The 19,635-nt window shown below is 40.8% G+C and overlaps 1 protein-coding gene across 3 annotated transcripts in view; it reads right to left on the bottom strand.

The window, feature by feature from the left end:
* The window catches only part of fgf14 (fibroblast growth factor 14), a 173,685-nt gene that overhangs the window by 4,340 nt on the left and 149,710 nt on the right, over positions 1–19,635 (bottom strand). For all 3 annotated transcript variants that reach the window (XM_033617130.2, XM_078174639.1, XM_033617131.2), the window contains exon 4: positions 4,329–4,527. In XM_033617130.2, the coding sequence (XP_033473021.1) occupies positions 4,329–4,527 (199 nt within the window). The remainder of the gene's footprint in view (positions 1–4,328; positions 4,528–19,635) is intronic.

Below are 19,635 nucleotides of genomic sequence, written 5' to 3' on the forward strand. Positions count from 1 at the left end.
GTGGAAAGGCTCAATAGCTGGCGCACTACCATACAACATGGGGCATGGTTGATTCATTTGACTGAGGCGTCTGCAGTGTGCCTAATGTTGGAATATTTTTGTACACAAAATAAAAATACAGTTGAGGATTATAATTCTGTATTTACTGAAAAAGTCCATAATAAAAGACCATAAACGAATGCTTTCTATATGCAAACGCCCAATTGAATATCAGCCACCATCCAACTGAGTGTACCTAAAAGTTCTGTCAGGCCAAGCGCACCCAAAGAGCATCTCAGTGGACACAGTCTCTTTGTTTCTAGCACCGTCTGCTGTTACCCTTCACTGCAGATCTAGTTACACTGTTCATGTGTCATATCTCAGTGTCCCAGGGTTATTTAAATAGTCTTTGTCATTGTCTACAGAATCCGCCATGTTGCACTGCCATGTTTCTACAGTAGCCCAGAACAGACAAACCAAACACTAGCTCTAGGCAAGGCCATTTGCATTTTTGCATCAGCCACCATAGTTCGAACCGCTTCACGACGACAGCATTTAATTTTTTTTATTTTCGTTTAAAGCTAAACTGCTTTATTCAGTGTTTCTACCTGTTTAAATCACCGGGTCTGTTTTCTTTTGAGAGGAAAAGACATAATTTGGTGAATAATTTGGCTGCTGGTTAAAACCGCCTGAATCATCTAAAATCTTGAGTCATCAAAGAAAAAAATGAGCAGGCTAGCAGCCTGTCTCCGAAATGCCAAACAGCATCAGAGAAACACTCATTTGTGATGTGAAACTGCTTTATTCTGTTTTTACTGGTTTAAATCAGCGGCTACAGACAAAGCAAACAGTGTCTGTAGGTAGGGCCACTTGCATTTTGGCACTGGCCACTGTAGATAGCAGCTCTTACGCGAAATCACCAGGTCTGTTTGTTTTTGAGAGGAAGAGACCTCTGTAGATAATTTGGTTCCCAGTAAAAACCTTCTGAACAATGAACACAAGAGGAAATTTATCAGGGAGGAGTTTCAGCTGGTTGCAGTCTGCAGTTCTGACCACTAGATGCCACTAAATCCCCTATATCTTACACACTGTTCCTTTAAGAAGCATCTATCCCCCAGCAATTCTTGCTGTTTTGTCCTTTCTTAAAAAATTTTTGTTATACACACAAAAATTCTCCCAAACATTCAAAGAAGACATCTTGGAGTTTACAAACGGTAAAAAAAGCTGCTAACATTGTTTGCCGATGGGCTTCTTGCTCCCATCCTGACCTGCTTCAGCCTCCATCAGGGCTGATTCTGAATCTAAGCACATGCTTTTCAACAAAACAGCGAAAAGTGTCTCGTTATCCTCCACTTTACAACCACTAGACTACAGCTGTCTTGACAGGACACTTCAACTTGATTCCATGTTTAAATGATGGGAAGCAATCAGGCTGGTGGTTGACGAGAGTGACGGTGGCATCTGCTGGACTATCATCATTTCATACTGCACAGCCACATACAGAGCTGTCCTGTCTCCTACACTGTATGCTTACAGCAGCAAAACACTGAATTAGTGCACACATAGAAAAATATGTCAAACACAGATATTTCACACAGTCATACCATTACTACAGGATCATGCCTCATGGTATGGGGCATCTGTCTTGTAATATAACAAGGGTAGTTGTGCTCATTGTTTTCAGCTCTGACTGTTTTTCACCCAGATCTAATTATGTCTCCACCTAAACATTATGTTTCCCGCTGCAAGAAAAGACACCATTGTTTACAGTAACAAGGTCTGTGGCAATGTTGACAGCTGCAAAACTCCTCCAGGCGCTAAAAAGTGCAGAGAAAATGGGGAGGAAATGTTGCCCCTTGAGTCCCCCTAAGTTAAAACAAAAGTAAAAACTGTTAAAGTATGTTTTTATGCTGCTTATATTACACTATATGTTATGTATTATGTCTTAGTTATTTGGCTTTCACCTATTTTTTCAAAGGTCAACCAAAACACTGAATTATTAAAATAAATCCCTTACGGCAAGTGGAAGCTGCCCAAGCCTGAAATATGAGAAATCCATTGCTGTTGCCACCTCAGTGTGATGGTTGTGTTCAGGAAGTTGTCCACCAAGCACAGCTCAGACCTGACCATTTAAAGTATACAGCTGACGATATTCAGTACTTTTTCTTCATGTCAACAAATCTCATGAAAAGACTAAAAGCTCATCTCTGAATTTGTTGCAACTCATCCTTACGTTCTTGGCTCCTAATACGGATGTAAATCTTTAAAAGGAGGTCATGAAGGTGTACTTTGATTTTTAAAAAGGCTTAGTAATTTTCTTAAACAGCTGGGCACTGTCACAGGGTGTCTACAGATATAGCCAAGTTAAATTTAAGACTTTTTAAGACCTTCTTAATACCACCTTATATGAAATTTAAGACCAATCCTGCAATGAAAAACAATATATATATATGTGTGTGTGAGTGTGTGTGTGTGTGTGTGTGTGTGTGAGTGTGTGACACATGTGTAAGTACTCTTTCCAAATAAACACACTGATGTCAGTTCAAATTAACAGTAAAAGGAAAAATTACAACCATCGGGTGAGTTTAAGTTTAATGTGTTTAATGTAAAACGAAAGCAAAATCTTATCGCTGTCATAGATGCTATTAATAATTGCAATTCTTCGGTCCGTCCTGTGATTGGAAACAGTCTGTGTGTTAATCCCAAATGGATCCCTTACAGACTCGTTGACTCAAGCCCTAAGCCCTTACAGACCTAGGACCAATTCCATTTCTTCCCCTTAGCCCTTGTTAAGAGCTAACCTGACGGAGAATTGGAACACCACTTCCCCTCACGTGAACGCCCAAAACCAAGGGGAAGAAATGGAATTGGTCCTAGGTCTGTAAGGGCTTGGGGTAAGGGTAAGGGATCCATTTGGGATTGGGGGATTCTGTCAGGCTTGAGACATTTTTGTGGTAATGTGACCTAAAATATTTAAGATCCATTGAATCTGAATTTAAGATAATTTAAAATCTTAATATAAGTGATTTAAGACTTTTTAAGGACCTGTAGGCACCCTGCAGCTCTGGTTTGAAGCTGGAAGGGTGACAATATGTTTTGGCATCGAAAATGAAATTTGGCATTGAAAAGGAAACATTGGCACTGAGAAAAGTTCCACACAGGCATTAAAAATAATTTCATTTTATTCTGATTTTCTTGCACTCTTGATGTGTTTTACAATGACAATCTCCTGATTTTTTTCCCCCTTCAGTTCACGCTCTCCTTGCCCCTTCCCCTCTAACCTGTACCCTCCTTGTCAAGCCAGTGGCAAAAAAGCTGAAACTGAAAAACTGAAGAGACATGAAGAAAAAAATCAGGTGATGCCATTGAAAAATACATTGAAAAGCAACAAATAGATAAAGAATTTTCAATGGCTGTGTTTTATTTTTCCAGTTAATTTTTAATTTTTCAATGCCAGATTTTATTTTCAATGCCAAAACTTACTGTCAGCGCTCTAGTTCCATACTCTAGTGCAGTGGTTCCCAATTGGTGGGTCGCCATCCAAAAGTCGGCCATGGCTCCATTCTGAATGAACCAAAAATGACTCACGAACGTGTCAAGTTTGTAGAAAACACCCTTCATTTTGAAGCGCTGAGCAAACTAGCTCGACGACATGGCCAAACACAAGTATGACACTGAATATATTAAACTGTGTGGACCTTGTACTAACGACTGAGGAGAGATCTGGACCCTGTGGCTGGACCAGTTGGGAACCACTGCACTAGTGAGCACTTACAGCAGTGGAACAGTGTGAGATTGATAAGCTACAGTGCCCATATTCATCAGAATGAAGGCCAGTCTTTCTATGGAAACTGTTGACATGAAGAAAAATACAGAATACCACCACATCTATCCTGAAACTTTCCATTTTTAAGAAAAAATCTTTTTTAAGTTTGAGAAATAAAAGCATAATAGAAGTAGAAGTAGTTAACTAGCCCTAATCGTCTGTGCAGTTACAAAAGGTTTTTATCTGATCTGAATCTCCCTGAGTGTCTCTGACAGTATAGAGGTGTAAATCACAAGTTTCATCAGAATGCTATTGATTCTTTGAACAATACAATATTTGCTGATATCACAAAGGCTGCAATGATACAATTTCGATTTGATTCCAGTGAGGGGACTGCGGTCGATATGAGACCAGTAAAAATTCTCCTGTACCTGTCTGAATGTTTAAGAAGGAGGTGCGCTTGGACAGACATATGTATCTGTATGACATTTTAACTTTGCATCTACAACATTGGAATGTCAATCACTGAATCGATACACCGATCCAGATCGATGTATTGCTACACCCCTATCAGAGTACGTACCTTCTAATGGCTTGGGCAGGAAGTGAGCAGCTGGTTTTGTTTTTTTCACTCGGTTCCCCTTCATGGCTTGGCCCTCTTTATTGAGCCCTAGGAACCATGCTCTCCCCGACTCCTGTTGTCTGTACAACATGGATGAGTAGATCACATAGTAGTTCTCAAACACCGACTCTTTGAACTTGCACTCCGCTGTAAAGAGTTCCTGCAGAGACAGACACAAGCACCAGGCGGATTATAAGAACAGGCTCTTGCAAACCAGAAACCATACATGGAAGATTTCATTTGAATATAACATGTGGAAGACACTCCAGTGGAGTCAGATTAATAATTCATGGTTCATATTATGTCAGCATGAAACAGATGTCAGAGTCCTTATTCATATTTGAACTTTTATAGAGGTCACCAGGACAAATGCCACCTCTATGCTCTCAGTGTATGGAACAATGTTATGGCAGGTGCAGAAACTGCCTCGCCAGGTGAAATGGACTTCATACTTCCACCTGTCATGAAAAGGATTAGCGCTGCAGACTCTATCTTGCTATAATCATGTCTCAAGCCGAGTCTAATGACCTGCTCCGATGAAATGCAACGCTCATCCTCTCCTTGGCCTTAACCTTGACATCAGATGTGAGAGCACTCGTTTAGTCAATTAGCTCATGTTCCCAGCAGAAAGTATATATTGTTAGGCACTGACCCCGACACCTCAGCACTGGAAATATCAGCACTTTCTCCCCCCTGATGTCTGACCAGACACTCCTTGCTCCTCAAACATTTTTTTTAATTGGTAAAACCCAAATGGGATCATTCTCTCCACATACTTTGTCTTCTATTAGCGATTTGTCTATGACTGCCTTCTGAACTTCGTACGAATAATGATAGAACTAATCAAGTGACTCCTCCATCCTTTACACCTCAATCTGGCAATGATGAATGAACATGGAGGCGCCACATCTCTCTCTGCTGTTGCCCATTCATCTCCAACCAGAAGGGTAATAAAAAGCGTTTCCGCATTGTCCGCCCTGCCGGGCTAAAAATAAAGGCATTCATCGGGGTGTATTAATCAAAGCACACTCATCACAATGGAGAGTTTCACCACATCTGTTGTGAGCAGTTCACACTGAGCTGGCTCACAGAACTACTGACAGTATATGCAAAAATCCTCTGATACTTCCTGTTCTCCTGTAGTTCTCAATGTCAGGGTCCGGAGACTCTAGAAGGATTTTCGAGGCACCCAAAATCAAGAATACTTTGATTTCTAAGTGAGTGAAATTGAGATTTTGCAGGATGTTTTTCTTGTATCTAGTGTCATCTTCCAAACTACTGTCCTTCTGTGCAACCTACAGTACACTTGAAATTACTTTCTGTGCTAAATTACAATGAACATACAATTTTATCAAACAGGGTCTCTGATGAAGATCTAAAATAAACCTTCGGGAAGTTCTTTCTGTATCGCTTTGATTCAACTGTGCTTGAATGATAAGGGTAAATGAATAGCCAAATTAACAAAAATTAAGAATTCCAATATGTTATTTCCATGGCCTATGAAACTCTCTCTCAAAGCCAGAAACCAGAGAAATCTTAGGGAATAAAGTCTGGAGCTGCTCCATAGACAGTGTTTGGGAGCCTGATTTTGTGGACCCACAGAATGTTTTTCTATACCCAGATGAGTTTTATTCTGTTTCAGTGTTCTCACTCCTGAAACAGAAAATGTACCCATATACTCAGAACGTTCCCCCGGTGCTCTCAAGAGTCATCTAGAACATCTTTCATTCATTGTTTATGAAGCAGCTCAAGACTATAGTTTATGACAACACAAATTTAAGTTTTAGCACTTAGTTTTTTTTCTTTTTGTTTGCTAGTTTTGGGAGAGAGTTGTTCATGCTTACTAATACTTTTGACTTTCTTAAACCAAAGGAATAATGTGTATGACTTTTGAAAATGGGCGATGTTGCCCTTTAAAAGTGATATCCCTGAACTGTGATAACTATACAGTCACGCTAGCAGCTCTATGAGGCTGCACAAGCACAGTGCCGCTTTGTGCGAATTCTGACGTCAGCATGCTGACAGGCTCACAATGACAATGTTAACATGCTGACATTTCACAGGTTTAATGTCTACCCTGTTTACAGTCTTTACATTTTCTAATTAGCACTAAATGCAAAGTCTGATGGGAAATTTTCTTAGTTTTGCAGGTATTTGGTCATGAATCAAAGTAACATTTTGACCTGATGATGGTACCAGAGGAAAAGTCAGGGGATTCAATCTCTGGGCGCCATGAATGTCTGTATAAAAATTCATTACATAATAGCTCTCAGTTAGGGCTGCAATCAACAATGATTTTAACTACTCTGTTAAAAGATAATGTTGATCCGTGTTTCCCAAAGCCCAAGAGGACGTACTTAAATGTTTTGTTTTGCCCACGACCCAAAAATATTTACTTTATTGTCATAGAGGAGTAAAGAAACCATAAAATATTCATATTTAAGAAGGAGAATCAGAGAATTTTGCCTTTTTAAAAAAAGAAATACTCAGACCGATTGATCAGTCATTAAATAAGTTGGCGATTAATTTAATAGTTTGATGATAGTATAAATCAGTCGTTACAGCTCTAAATCCAAGTAAGATTTTGAGCTGATGATGATGTGGAAGGAAAAGTTAAGGGATCACAGAAGTCAGAGGGATTCATCCTCTGGGCACCACGAATGTCTGTGTAAAAATTCTTCAAAAATTCAGAATATTTATGTCTGAACTTGTGTTGGACTGAAAGACTGACATTTGCATCCCTAGTGAAACAAATCACGGTTCTTAAATTCTCAGTTAGGGCTGCAACCAAAAACAATTTTTAGTTGAATAGCCTGTTGATTATTTTCTCGATTAATATATTAGTTGTTTTGTCTATTAAATGCCAGAAAACTGTGAAAAATGTCGATCAGTGTTTCCCAAAGCCTATGATGAAGTCCTCAAATGTCTTTTTTTGTCCACAACCCAAATATATTCAGTTTACTATGATAGGGGAGTGAAGAAACAAGGAAATATCCACATCTAAGGAGCTGAAATGAAAGAATTTGACTTTTTTTCCTTTAAAAAATTAAACAGATTAATCGTTCATCGAATTAGTTGGTGATTAATTTAATAGGTGATAACTAATCTAATTGCAGCTTTTACTCTATAACCATTTCCATGTTTCCCCAGACTTTGATTTCACAGATAGTTTATAGATATTCTGTACTGCAGCCGCACAGGACATTATTTATGGGCCAAATGCTCAGTTTTAAACACAGGACACACCACGCCACGAGTACGGTGTAATTAGCCCTTTGGTGAATTACTCCTGTCAGAGCTTACCCTCCAGACAGCATTTAGCTGAAAGCAGAGCCGAGCAGGAAGGAGCGCAGAGACACTTGGGATGAACCGTAATGATCCTGAGGAGCACCCGGCTGTATTTTAAGTGTCCTCTCTATCCTTGATTGAGGACTCGCGGGCATTTCTGAGTGCAAGGCACAAATGCATGATGCATAACAACAGCAGCGTCGGCTGAGAATTACACTGAGAAACAGTCACAACTGTCAGTGCAGGCAGTGAGAGGTCAGAGCGGTGATCTGTTATATGAGATATGCGTTGGGAAATCCTACATCCTGACTTTGGTTCGTCTCACCAGCGATTACATTACACAAGAGATAACTTCTGGCTATTCTAGTGGCAAATGTAGGAATTAGGATCAAAACTATTAATGTTGGCTCTGTGGCGGACCACAACAGCTGAGCAGGGCAATCCATTGATAGGCAGACATGCAGCAGACTGAGGCAATAAAAATGGAGCCTTACATGATAAAACCCTGAGCCACGGGCCGTCTGGCATGTTTAATATCATATAAATAAACACTCTCTCTGGACGACGCGCAGGCTCAACCCCATCGTTATTCATTTTATTGTGCACATTAAGATTTATAGTGTGTCAGCGGTGAGCAGCAGTTTATCAAATGGCTGCTTATTATGTCCAAGTTGTCAGGAGGAGAGGTCTGTGTCCTGTCTGGAGAGGTGGCAGGAAAGAATGTGACATGCTGCACACACACATCCAACTTATTACATCCCAAATAAGAGATAGACAAAAAAAAAAAACAGCACTCCCTTAGGTGATTTCTGGCGCACAACACAGAACAGAAGTCTTAATTGCACTGCTTCATTTGTTAAACCTAATAACCTTTGTTCTCTGAAAGAATGTTTAAACATGCTCTTTTCATGCTGAAGCAAACTCTGTTGCTGAGCCGATTAGAAGCCAAACAGTTTTACCTTCATGGTTCCCTGAGTCGCCTCAATGAGGTAATTAATTACACTTTTTCCTCGTCAGGTGAGCGGCACCGCAGGTTGGTTGGTTGGCTGCTGTAATTAGACACAACATTTCGACGCCGGTCCAGGTTTAGCCCAGCGCTGATCATTTGTACAGCGCACACAAAAACAGCCTCGAGTCAAACTAATCACACAAGCCGGTGCTGCGGCCGTAATTGTGGCTAATCAAACGCCTTCACACAGACGCACAAAAAGTGAGTCTTTGTTTACGGAGGCAAAAAAGAAAGTGGAGGTGGTTTGTTTGCGGAATGCTGCTTGATGTCAGTCGCCATAATCAGTTTGATTTGAAGATCAGAGCAGCGAAGGCAGCTGACTTGAGACACATTGTTTGTTGATTGCGTCGTAAGTGTGTCAAATGTCAATGACAAGCTGGATGCTTTTATCATGCTCTTTCTTTATCTAACCACAAAACAAGACAGATTCTTTCCTCCAGTCGTTTCTCCTCATTTGTGATAAGAAATGCATCACTCATATGTCAGAAATGGCTTGATGTGTAAATATGCAGTCGTTAAAGGGATGTTTTGACAATTTCCAACCAGCTTTGTATTGTAACAAAGTGGGTAGTATGTGTAAATGAACTATTCCCTCCATCTTACCAGTTCCCAGATCTCCCAGCTCATCTCCCAGCTCAAATCTGCTGGATGATGCAAAAATTTAAGCTGGCTCTAGGGCTGTTGCTCGTACTTAAGGTTGTACTTCTGCATTTTTGCAAGCCCCTCACCACACAAAGAGTACAGAAGGCGATCGACAGAGAGAGCCACCTCTCTTTCTCTATTTCTTGATCCCCTTTTGTACTCTAGAGGCTCTAGAGCAGGCATGTCCAAAGTCTGGCCCAGGGGCCAATCATGGCCCGCGGCTTGTCTCTCAAAATGTACTTCATGTGGCCTACGACACTGTATTGGATGACATTTTTCCATTCACCTCACGATGGCGGCACTATCATACAGTTGTGCCCTCAAATTCATTGTTTTCAATGTAATGTCGGCAGAGCAACGTCGTCGCGGCACGCATGCGTTCCCGAGTGCCTATTTTTCAAGGAAAGATGGCTGCACTAAGATAAACCGAGTTCAACATTTGGAACGCAGCAGCCCACACCACGTCATGTGACGGGTAACAACCAATCACAGCCGACAGATATCTTTCCCTTCTTCCATAAATATCAGTCTGTGGAAAAGTTGATCATTTTGGTGCTTCATCTGTCCCACAGACGATAGGCCTACACACTTACAAAGAGTGCCTGGAGGAAGATCAGCTCTGCACTCAGGACAGTGAGCGCCACTGCTTTCAGGAGCTATGGGAAGTTGAATACGTGTGTTTTTTAAAAAAAACAAATAACCTAAATGATGTGAGAGGCAGCTGGCCCCCATGATCTATTCTGGCTCACATTAAAAAAAGTTTGGACCTCCTGCTCTAGAGCAACAGCCCTAGAGTCAGCTTAAATTTTCGCGTCATTCGGCGGGTTTGAGCTACGAGATGAGCATGGAGATCTTGGAGCTGGTAAGTTCAGGTAAGATCACCACTGCCTAGTTTTACCATTTGATCGGAGTTTGTCTCTCTGTCTCTCAAACTCAGACCAAACTCAGATCACATGGTAAAACGAGGCAGTGCTGATCAAGTCCTCTGAAACACATTTTAGTGTACTGTTTGGCTGTAGTATGAGAATTTGTGAACAGGAGGCAGGAGCCTTAGTGTTCATTGTATCGTAAAAACCTGAGGCTGAAAAAATTCAATGAAATGATAAAATTAAGCAGTGCTGATCGAATATGAACCAAGATTCTGTTGCTGTGTTTCTCGCCTAAAATGTTTTCACAAACCGTTAATTGTAATTCGAGACTGTTTGTCACCTGCTGTTTGTCACCAATCGTATTCACGTCCACAAAACAACAAACAAAAAGACCATCTTTCCTTCTTTAAGTTTGCCACAACAACACACTCAACCCAAAATATGTCAGTGTCAACCCGGCATCCCTGTCGTATCCATACATACAAATAAAAGGGAGCTGTTTACCGTATAATTCTACGCAACATCAAACTAATATTTTGCAAAATTATGGGTGACATTGAAGAAGAAAAAGGAGAGTGAGACTCGGACACGGCGCACACTTTCACACCAGCGGCAAATCGAATCATTTTTGAGGCACCGAACGGTTGATTTTCTTCCCACTCGATCTCCCCTGCCCGGCGCTCCACATCAGTGGCTCCCTGCTCTGAAAGGGAAGGCCATAATTGACCTTGGCCACAGACAGCGTGAGGGCCAAAACTGCTCAGCCCCACATAATCAGCCCCAGTCACCAAAGCAAAAAAAGACAGCGACGGAAATAAAGGGGAGATGAACAATCACGTGAAGGCACAGCAAAAGGCGGAGATTGAAAGGAGTGAGGTTGAGGGGAGGGGGCAGATTCTGGGAGGAGTACGGCTTCTACAGAAAAATAACATGTTAAAAAGAGGTAAATGGATAGAGACAGATGGAGGGTGTGGGAGTTTTAAATAAAAAGAGTGAAAAGGCTTTAAAAGACAAGAGAGCAAAGAGAGTCACTTTGAAATAAACATCCTTTGGATGAAAAAAAAACACAAAACGGGTCGTGATTGCCGAGCATGACTGCCTGAAAGTAGGTGAGAGGAGGCTCGTACAGTGAGGGGGGGACGCACATTAATATGCAGAGTGACTGCTCACTACCCCACTGTGGAAACGAAGAAATTGTTTATTAATGCTGCCAGCATAAAACCTATTAATCCATGGAAAAAGGTCAACCTCCAGAAAGCTGAGCTGCATTCACAATGCTAAGCCGCTCTCATATGTATAAGAGTCACGTCGACAGTGTGCGCAGACAATGGGGGCTTCAGCAGACCTGTCTGATTATCAAACCCAGAGGAGGAAGAGGAGACAGCGGCCAAATGAGGAGAGTCACTGGTAAACAGCTGGATAGATTGTGTACACAGACAGTGTACAGTTTCAGTTTCCTTTATCTCTCTCTTGTTTTTTTTACATTGAATGATCTGAATACATAAAACATGACTGGAAGCATGTGGGCTGATCAGACAGCCAGATTACAATATATAAAGATTCTGAAAAATGTGAAAATTGTCCTTATATTTCCAGGCACATGACAATAACTTGAAGGTCTGAGAACACTTATTTAGAAATAGAAAACTTAAAGGCTGTGTCCAGTATTCAACAGTGGTGGTATATTTTTCTGAAAAGAAATAAGCTGCAAATTTGAGTATGACAGAATAAACTAGAATAAATGCCTCACAGCTGTATGCCTGACACCAACCAGTCAAGTTGCAGTTACAGATTACATCTATATGTCCAGACCAGTGTTGGGTAGTAAAGCATGACTAGTAACGTGTTACAGTAACATTATTACGTTTTCCAGTAACGTCTAGTGTAATTAATTACTAATACAATTTTAGTGATAACATTACAATTTCTCCAAAACCAAACAACTCGTTACAAGGTTACTTTTGTCATCACAAGATAGCCTGGAGGTTGGAAACGCTTACTTTAGGCAGCTGGAAATATTCCCATTGCTTTGATTTTGTCGGGAGGAAAGATGTCAAGAACACTGCTGCTGCAGGGCATCAGACTAAAACTCTTTCCACTGCAAAAAACACGTCCTCAAACCTCCGGGTCTGAAACACCTAAGCTACTACGACCGACAACACAACAGCATGAAGCTCTAGGAAATACACCCCACCAAAGGTGAGCCCTCCTCGGCCGTGGAGGTCGGCTGTAGTGCTACACTGGCTAAACAACCAAAACTGGATTTTAATCATGGACCGCTGCAGCTACAAATAAGTAATGAAGCTTACTACTGGATATGTGGTGGATGAGATGTTGCTCTATGAGTGTCTCTCAGTCCTTCGGGCAGAGCCTTGGGAAAATAACAATCACAGGCAACAGAAAACTCCCAGGTAAATAGAAGCCATCTAGCCTTAACTACACTTAATGGCTATTACCCTGACATTCACACAGAGGCACACATCTCAATTTTGGGGAGATATGCAATTAACAGTTTTATGGGATGTAATGGAAAAGTAATATAATGAGAAGTGTAACAAATTACCGTTGGTAGTAATAAGTAAAGTAATATTATTACAAGAGTGACGAGTAGTGAGTAATGTATAACATTTTTAGAGTAACGAGCCAGACTCACATGTAGCCATGACAGCTGATAATACTTCAGATATGGATGTTGCTGCAAAGATGTTTCATATTCTAAAACATGGATGCTTCACACACATCTTCAACCCGGCAACACAGAAGATCTATACAGTCCTAAGTCAGGCACCCAAGATTAGTGTCACCAATTCAGAATCTGACCAAATGTCTCTTTTTCTAAGATTTGATGTTGAATAATGGCCAGAAAAGTATTTTATACAGAATATTATGATGTCACAGTGAGGTTGACCTTTGACCATTTGGATTCAAAATGTCATCACTTCATCATTTTACTGTATTAGACATCTGTATTAAATTTTGTGTTAATTACTATATGAATTATTGAGTTATGGTTAAAAACATGTTTTGTGAGGTCACAGTGACCTTGACTTTTGACCACCAATATCGAATCACTTCATCCTCGAGTCCAAGTCATTTCTGCCAAATTGAAGAAATTCCTTCAAGGCCTGCTTGGGATATCATGTCAACCAGAATGAGACAGATGTGAGGTCAGAGTGACCTTGACCGTGGACCACCAATATCAAATAAATTCATCCTCTAGTCCAAGGACATTTGTGCCAAATTCAGAGAAATTCCCTTCAAGGCCTTCTTGAGAAGTTATGTCAACCAGAATGGGACGGACGTGAGGTCACAGTGACCTTGAACTATGACCACCAAATAATAATTTGTTCAGCCTTAAGTCCAAGTGCAAGTCTGTGTCAGACAGAAATTCCCCTTGAGGCGTTCTTGAGATATTGTGCTGTCAAGAATGAGACAGACAGACAGACAGAGGGACTGCCCAAAAATATGCTGCCTCCAGCCACAGCTGTCTCTGGCACAGAGACATTAAAACAGAGGACAAAAGTCCAAAGATGATCAAGGAGACATCCTGGCTAAAACTCAAAGTCACAATGTCACAGAAATATTCCTTTCCCTATTCCTCCTGACTTTGCTCTTTGTCTTCACAGATACTCTGATCTGCAGACAGCATAAGTGTCTGTTGTCATGCTCTGAAGCCCTGACTCAAACAAATTATTAGTTACAACTGACGAGGACACCAAAACTCATAGACAATGCAAATAATCCCATGATTCATGAATGACTTGGAGAAAAGCAGTTTCAATGGAGTCATACTTTGTAACAATTTTAAATAAAACCTTTCAAATTAATTGCTGCTGTTAGTGCTGACAAGACAGACAATGATATTATAGTAGTGTGTAGCAAACAACTCAGTTTATTCTTTTTTTCCTATTGCATAATAATGTTTGCAATCAAATCCAGTTTTGTACTGTATTTCTTTAACGTATTTTGCATCACGCCATCTGGATACAGTTGTAGTGAATTTTCATCCTCCTCTGTACTCTAGATTTCACTTAAGTAGACAGGTAACTAAAAACCTCCATCTCCGCAGGTGCAACACAATAAACATGCAGACCGCACTCCAAAGCCTTGCTGCAAATTTACTGGATGAAATATGACTTTATTTTAATGTATTCCTACCAGACTATTTGCATACAATCACCTTAACATGCTGTTGTTACAATACTCCCTGTTTTACTCAGGAGAGCAGAAATATACATTGTACTGAGAGGGTAACAAAAAGCACTAACACCTTTAAGGTATTTGGACCAGAAGCACTTAAGTGTTCGATAAAATTTCCCTCAAGGCAGAGACCCTTTAACACCAGCCCACTACAGCTCCCTTGGCACACTTCTCAACCACACACACAACCAGTCCATGCTTAGAAACATTACACAGATGTGTTACTGTTCTCAGTGGGAGATGAACCTGTGGCAGGCAAAGTCCAACAAATATTTAGGTCACAATGTGGGTTTATACAATGTGCAAAGGGAGTCTTTCTTCTTGTGCAATTCTCTGCAAGCCAAATAAGAGACTATAAATGTTTGAACTGAATTTAAGACAGTTTAAGGGCTACTTAGTACTGCAGCCAAGATGAATGTCATGGTCACTAAGTGCATGATGCAAACTGCACGTTGAGGGATTTAGTTGGAGTGGTAAGAAAAAGCCCGAACTCATTCCCAACTCGTCAAATACCGACATGGTTGGTGGCCCTTTGCATCAGATACCAACACACTGAAGCACCCTTTAGCCTCAGTATGAGACTCACCAGGCTGCGGCTTTTTTTTCAAAGCTCTTAACAACTGCCATTGCATAAAGAGCAAGAAAGTTCAAGGGTTGCCCCCTAATAGTTGATCAAATGTTAGTCCACCAGATAGGTCATTAGACGGCAAGATTTCAGTGGTCGCTCAGTTGCAGAAAAAAAAAAAAAAAAAACAATGAAAAAAAGTGACGCTCTATCCGATTCTTAGATGCATCACGATTCGGACGTGGACGAATCTGAATCGATTCACAAACGTCCAAATTTCGATTATTTAAATCTGTTAATTAGAGTAATACAGAAGGTTCTAAATAATGCAGAACTAAGAAGCGCAGTACGCGTCATCTCCGGGACACTTTGGGATGCGCACCTGGAGCAGACACGCCGACACGCGCACAGAGGAAAACAAACATGGCTGACCGCCACCCACCTCGCCGTGAGATCCGAACAGCTCCTTCTAATTTAAAAGCAGACGTGTGGAAATACTTCGGCTTCTACAACGTTGACGGCGGAAGCGAACTGGACAAGAGCCACGTTACATGTAAGCTGTGTCGTGCTAAAATAAAATACTTTGGCAACACAACAAACACGAGAAGCCATGTAACTCGATTCCACCTGACGGAGGATTCAGGGAGACGGCAGGCTGTTGTTGCTGCGGCTACTAGTGGTGCTACTGACCAGAGAACAATCGTGGAAGCAATTAGAAAGCTGCCACCCTCATCAGAAAAGGCGAAGCGAATTACGAAGGCCATTGCGGCATTTATTGCCAAGGATTTGCGTCCTTATTCTGTCGTGGAAAATCAGGGATTTCGAGGACTGCTGCATACATTGGAGCCCAGATACACCATCCCATCCCGACGCTATTTCACCGACACTCTACCATCAAACCAAAACAGAAGTCATGGCCTCACTGTTGAAGGCAGGTAGGAACGCAGTTACATGTGATGCGTGGACGTCTGTCGCCACCGAATCATTTGTTACTCTAACTACGCATTTTATCTTGTGATTTAAGATACCTGTTGTTACCTTTGGTTCCGTACAACGAAGTTGTAACTTTCCAGTTTGCACGCATTTCCATTTATATGTTTAATAAAATATAATGGAAATGAATTCAACTCTTTCTTATTACAAATGCACTGTTTTTAAAAATTGCAATTACGGTTTTGTATTTCTCTGTAATGTAGCACAGTGTTAACAATGTTACTGATACTATTCTTTCTCACACCTTCAACTCAAACAATTGTGTTGCCCCGCCCAAAATATATACTTTAATAATTAAATTAATATCATAAACATGCAGGCGACTAGTCGACTAATGGCCCTAAATGGAAACTGAATGGGTCAAACTCCAGACTTTCTCTTAGGAGTTTGTTAGTATGTGTGGCATACAACACTATGATGTACTGTATGTCACATGACGTTACATTAGGTTAGCAACAAAGGTACTTATTCTAAGCCAAACCATGACATTTGTTTCTGAACCTATGTGCTTTTGTTGCCTAAACTCAAGATTTTTGCATTTAACAAGCTGAAACTGTGCATTTCCTGGGAAAATAAAGACCTTGAGTCCAGAACAAACTCTGAAGGGTTGACTACAGCCTCACAGTTTGACGTATTGGGCCTCTGACCAAGCATTGGTATATGATGATAAGTTGGGAATGGGAATGTGTTGCAATAAAAGAGAAAATCAAGATTATCACTTATGTTATCTCATTAAATAATTAACTGTCTTCTCAGTGATGACACTTTAAATCTGGAAAAGGCCTTCTGGTAACCCTCAAGTGAAACACAGCATGTGCCAAAATGTTGAATATATTTGCCTTTCTTAGCTATTCAAATCTTAATATTATGTTTCTCTATTATTCATTGGACGAATTTTGGTGGGTTTTGAAGCTGCTGAGAAAAACAGTAAACAAGCAGCAGCCTAAACTGGCTGAAAAGGAAGGCGTGATACTCAAACTCTGGGTTCGTTGGGTCAGTTTGGATAAACAACACAGCGAGAAAGCCACGCCTGGATAGTGTCAAACATTGTAAGCCCTTGGAATAAATCACTGAAGAACACAGTGAAGTCTGCAAGAGAAAAATATGTTGCTCATGCTTAGAAAAAAACACATTGTAGGAGAGCCTGTAGGTGAGCAAACACACAAACAAAGCGCAACCACCCACGCATGGGGATTCAAGTGCTCCTCAGTGTGTGTGTGTGTGTGTGTGTGTGTGTGTGTGTCCACTCTGCTGCTGTTGATCTGTAAATTGGTGCCAGATTGGTGTCAAGGCAGCCAGATTTTTTCTAGATTGGCTAGTCATTTCTTGTCAGGCAAGCCAGCAGTCTGCCCTGTGCAACAAGCTGACAAGCATATAGCAGACATGTCACACACACACACACACACACACACACATGCACTAATCTCCTGAGGTGCAAATGCACACCCCCGCAAGTCCGAGCACACACAAAAAGAAAGAAATAATCATGTTACAGCAGAGTTACAGTGTGCATACAGAAAGAGAACTGGAAGAGGTGTCTCCAGGTATGGAGCTGTTTCTCCTCTCTGTGTGTTTCTGTCTCTGCTCTGTTTGTGTTGTTTACACCCTCAGGAACAGTGTCCCAGTTTTTTTGAAAGAGGAAGCGCATGTCTTCTCCTTGTAGATTCACTTGGCTGTGACTCTTTCCCTCTCCCTCTCTCGTTACTTTGTACTTAAACATCGTCCTCATCTTGGCTCTGAACTCTAGAGAGTATTCATTTATATGAATGGATTGCAGCGTGTGAGGACAGAGCAAGTGTTGATTTTAACATTAGACGTGTTGGTAATGGTGTTTTCTTTTTAATGGCAATGGTGGCTGTTTTTCTTGTTAGTCCAGCTTCTCGGGCTACTTTAATTTTTGTCACTGTTGTTAACAGAGAAATTCAGACACCTCTTGTGGTGCTGGGTAACCTATTACAGCCGAGGGGCTCGACTAACCAACCAAGAACGGTAAAAACTTCAATAAGACATTGCAGAGACTTAAAAAATAAGGCTGCCAATAATCTATACATTTATTATCACAATTATCAAAACATGAATCACGAAAACATCAATCATGTCTTAAATCCATGTCAATCTGGCTTCAGAGCTAATCACAGTACTATCAGTGCAGTCACCTCTGCTACAAATGATATTATCTCCTCCTTGGACAAAGGGAAATATTGTGCTGTACTGTTTGTAGACTTGACAAAGGCGTTTGATACCGTTGACCATTCTTTGCTAATTCAGAGGACAAGTGAAGTTGGTTTTAATTCTGAGTCTTGCAAATGGTTCCAGGACTACCTGTCACAGAGGCAGCAATGTGTTGTCTTAGGTAATAATCGCTCTAATTACCTGACATTGACAAAAGGAGTTCCTCAAGGTTCAATACTGGGTCCTGTTTTCTTTACAATATATATCAATAATATTACATCCATCATCACAAATTGTAATGCCCATCTTTACGCTGACAGTTTGTAACTGACTTGGCCAGCAGACTTCACTACAAGCCAACGGGACGTGAAGCAGGCGACGTGCCTTATGTTCTAAAACCAGCTGCTGGTGACTTGACAAGAGTCGTAGGTGACACCATCAACCGGCTTGAGTCCGTTTAAGATGGGCCAGTTCACACTACTGCAACTTTTCTACGCAATGTTCTTAAACTGTTGAACTGGGCTTTAGTCTTCTGTGCAAAAGACCTCTATTGTTGTCAAAAAACAAAACAAATAAACAAAGAAAAACTATTGAAAATGCATTCATTAACCATACTTTCACAATAGGTGACATATTTCCTCACCATCATGGACATTGGTAGTTCTTTTCTTTTTTGAGGCACTCCCACAAACAACATTGTGTAGCTGTTAATATTTACTAGCATCAAATGTGTATTAATCCGCAGCTGAAAATAGCTCCCAATAAACACAAACTTTAACTCCTGTCTGAATGATGTTTGTTAAAGCTGCAGTAGGTAGAAAGCCTGAAAACGGTTGATTTTTGAGTTTCATCTGAGTTAGGTTTCGTTCGTCTCTGCCCTGAGCCCCTCCTACCAGACAAGCACACGAGTATTTTATCCTACTTGATTCTATTTCTCCCTCTCTGGGAGCCTCAGCTCTCTCCTGTGTGCCACAGTCTTTTAAAGACAGTGATGTTGGCGTCCAGTTTTTTTTTTGCCAGGGGGCAAAACCACTGGTCCTGGTATGATCCTTCAATACAAATCTCCAAAGAACACTGACAGGAGCTAATGCCCAGATTTAGTGTGCCAAATTTATACAACAATCAAGCTCAACAGATTACAGCTGTCTGTGTTTCTGAGATGCATGTCAGAGGTCGTCATGGATGGTAATATTATGAAATAGTCATAATGAGGTTATAATTCACTGGCAGAGGTTGTAGTGCAGGGAATAATCTGGATGCTAGAGTGTTACATAAATAGACATAACTATTTCTGCTGGAATTACATACACTTATATCACACAGTTATTATCACACATGTGTGATGACGGCTGTACTTAAACCAGTTGTTGGAAGTGCAGTGTGGTTAACTTGAAGACCTGAACAGCTGGATCTAAAGAGCTAGGCTAAAGCTGCGATTTCTTCAAAGTGCCTGGTTTAATATATAATAGGATTGAGGGATTTGGTTACAGAGAGTCCTGCTTTCCCTTTGGTATTTTTGAATTTTGACTG

Source organism: Epinephelus lanceolatus, chromosome 14 (genome assembly GCF_041903045.1).
Source record: "Epinephelus lanceolatus isolate andai-2023 chromosome 14, ASM4190304v1, whole genome shotgun sequence".
NCBI lineage: Eukaryota > Metazoa > Chordata > Actinopteri > Perciformes > Serranidae > Epinephelus > Epinephelus lanceolatus.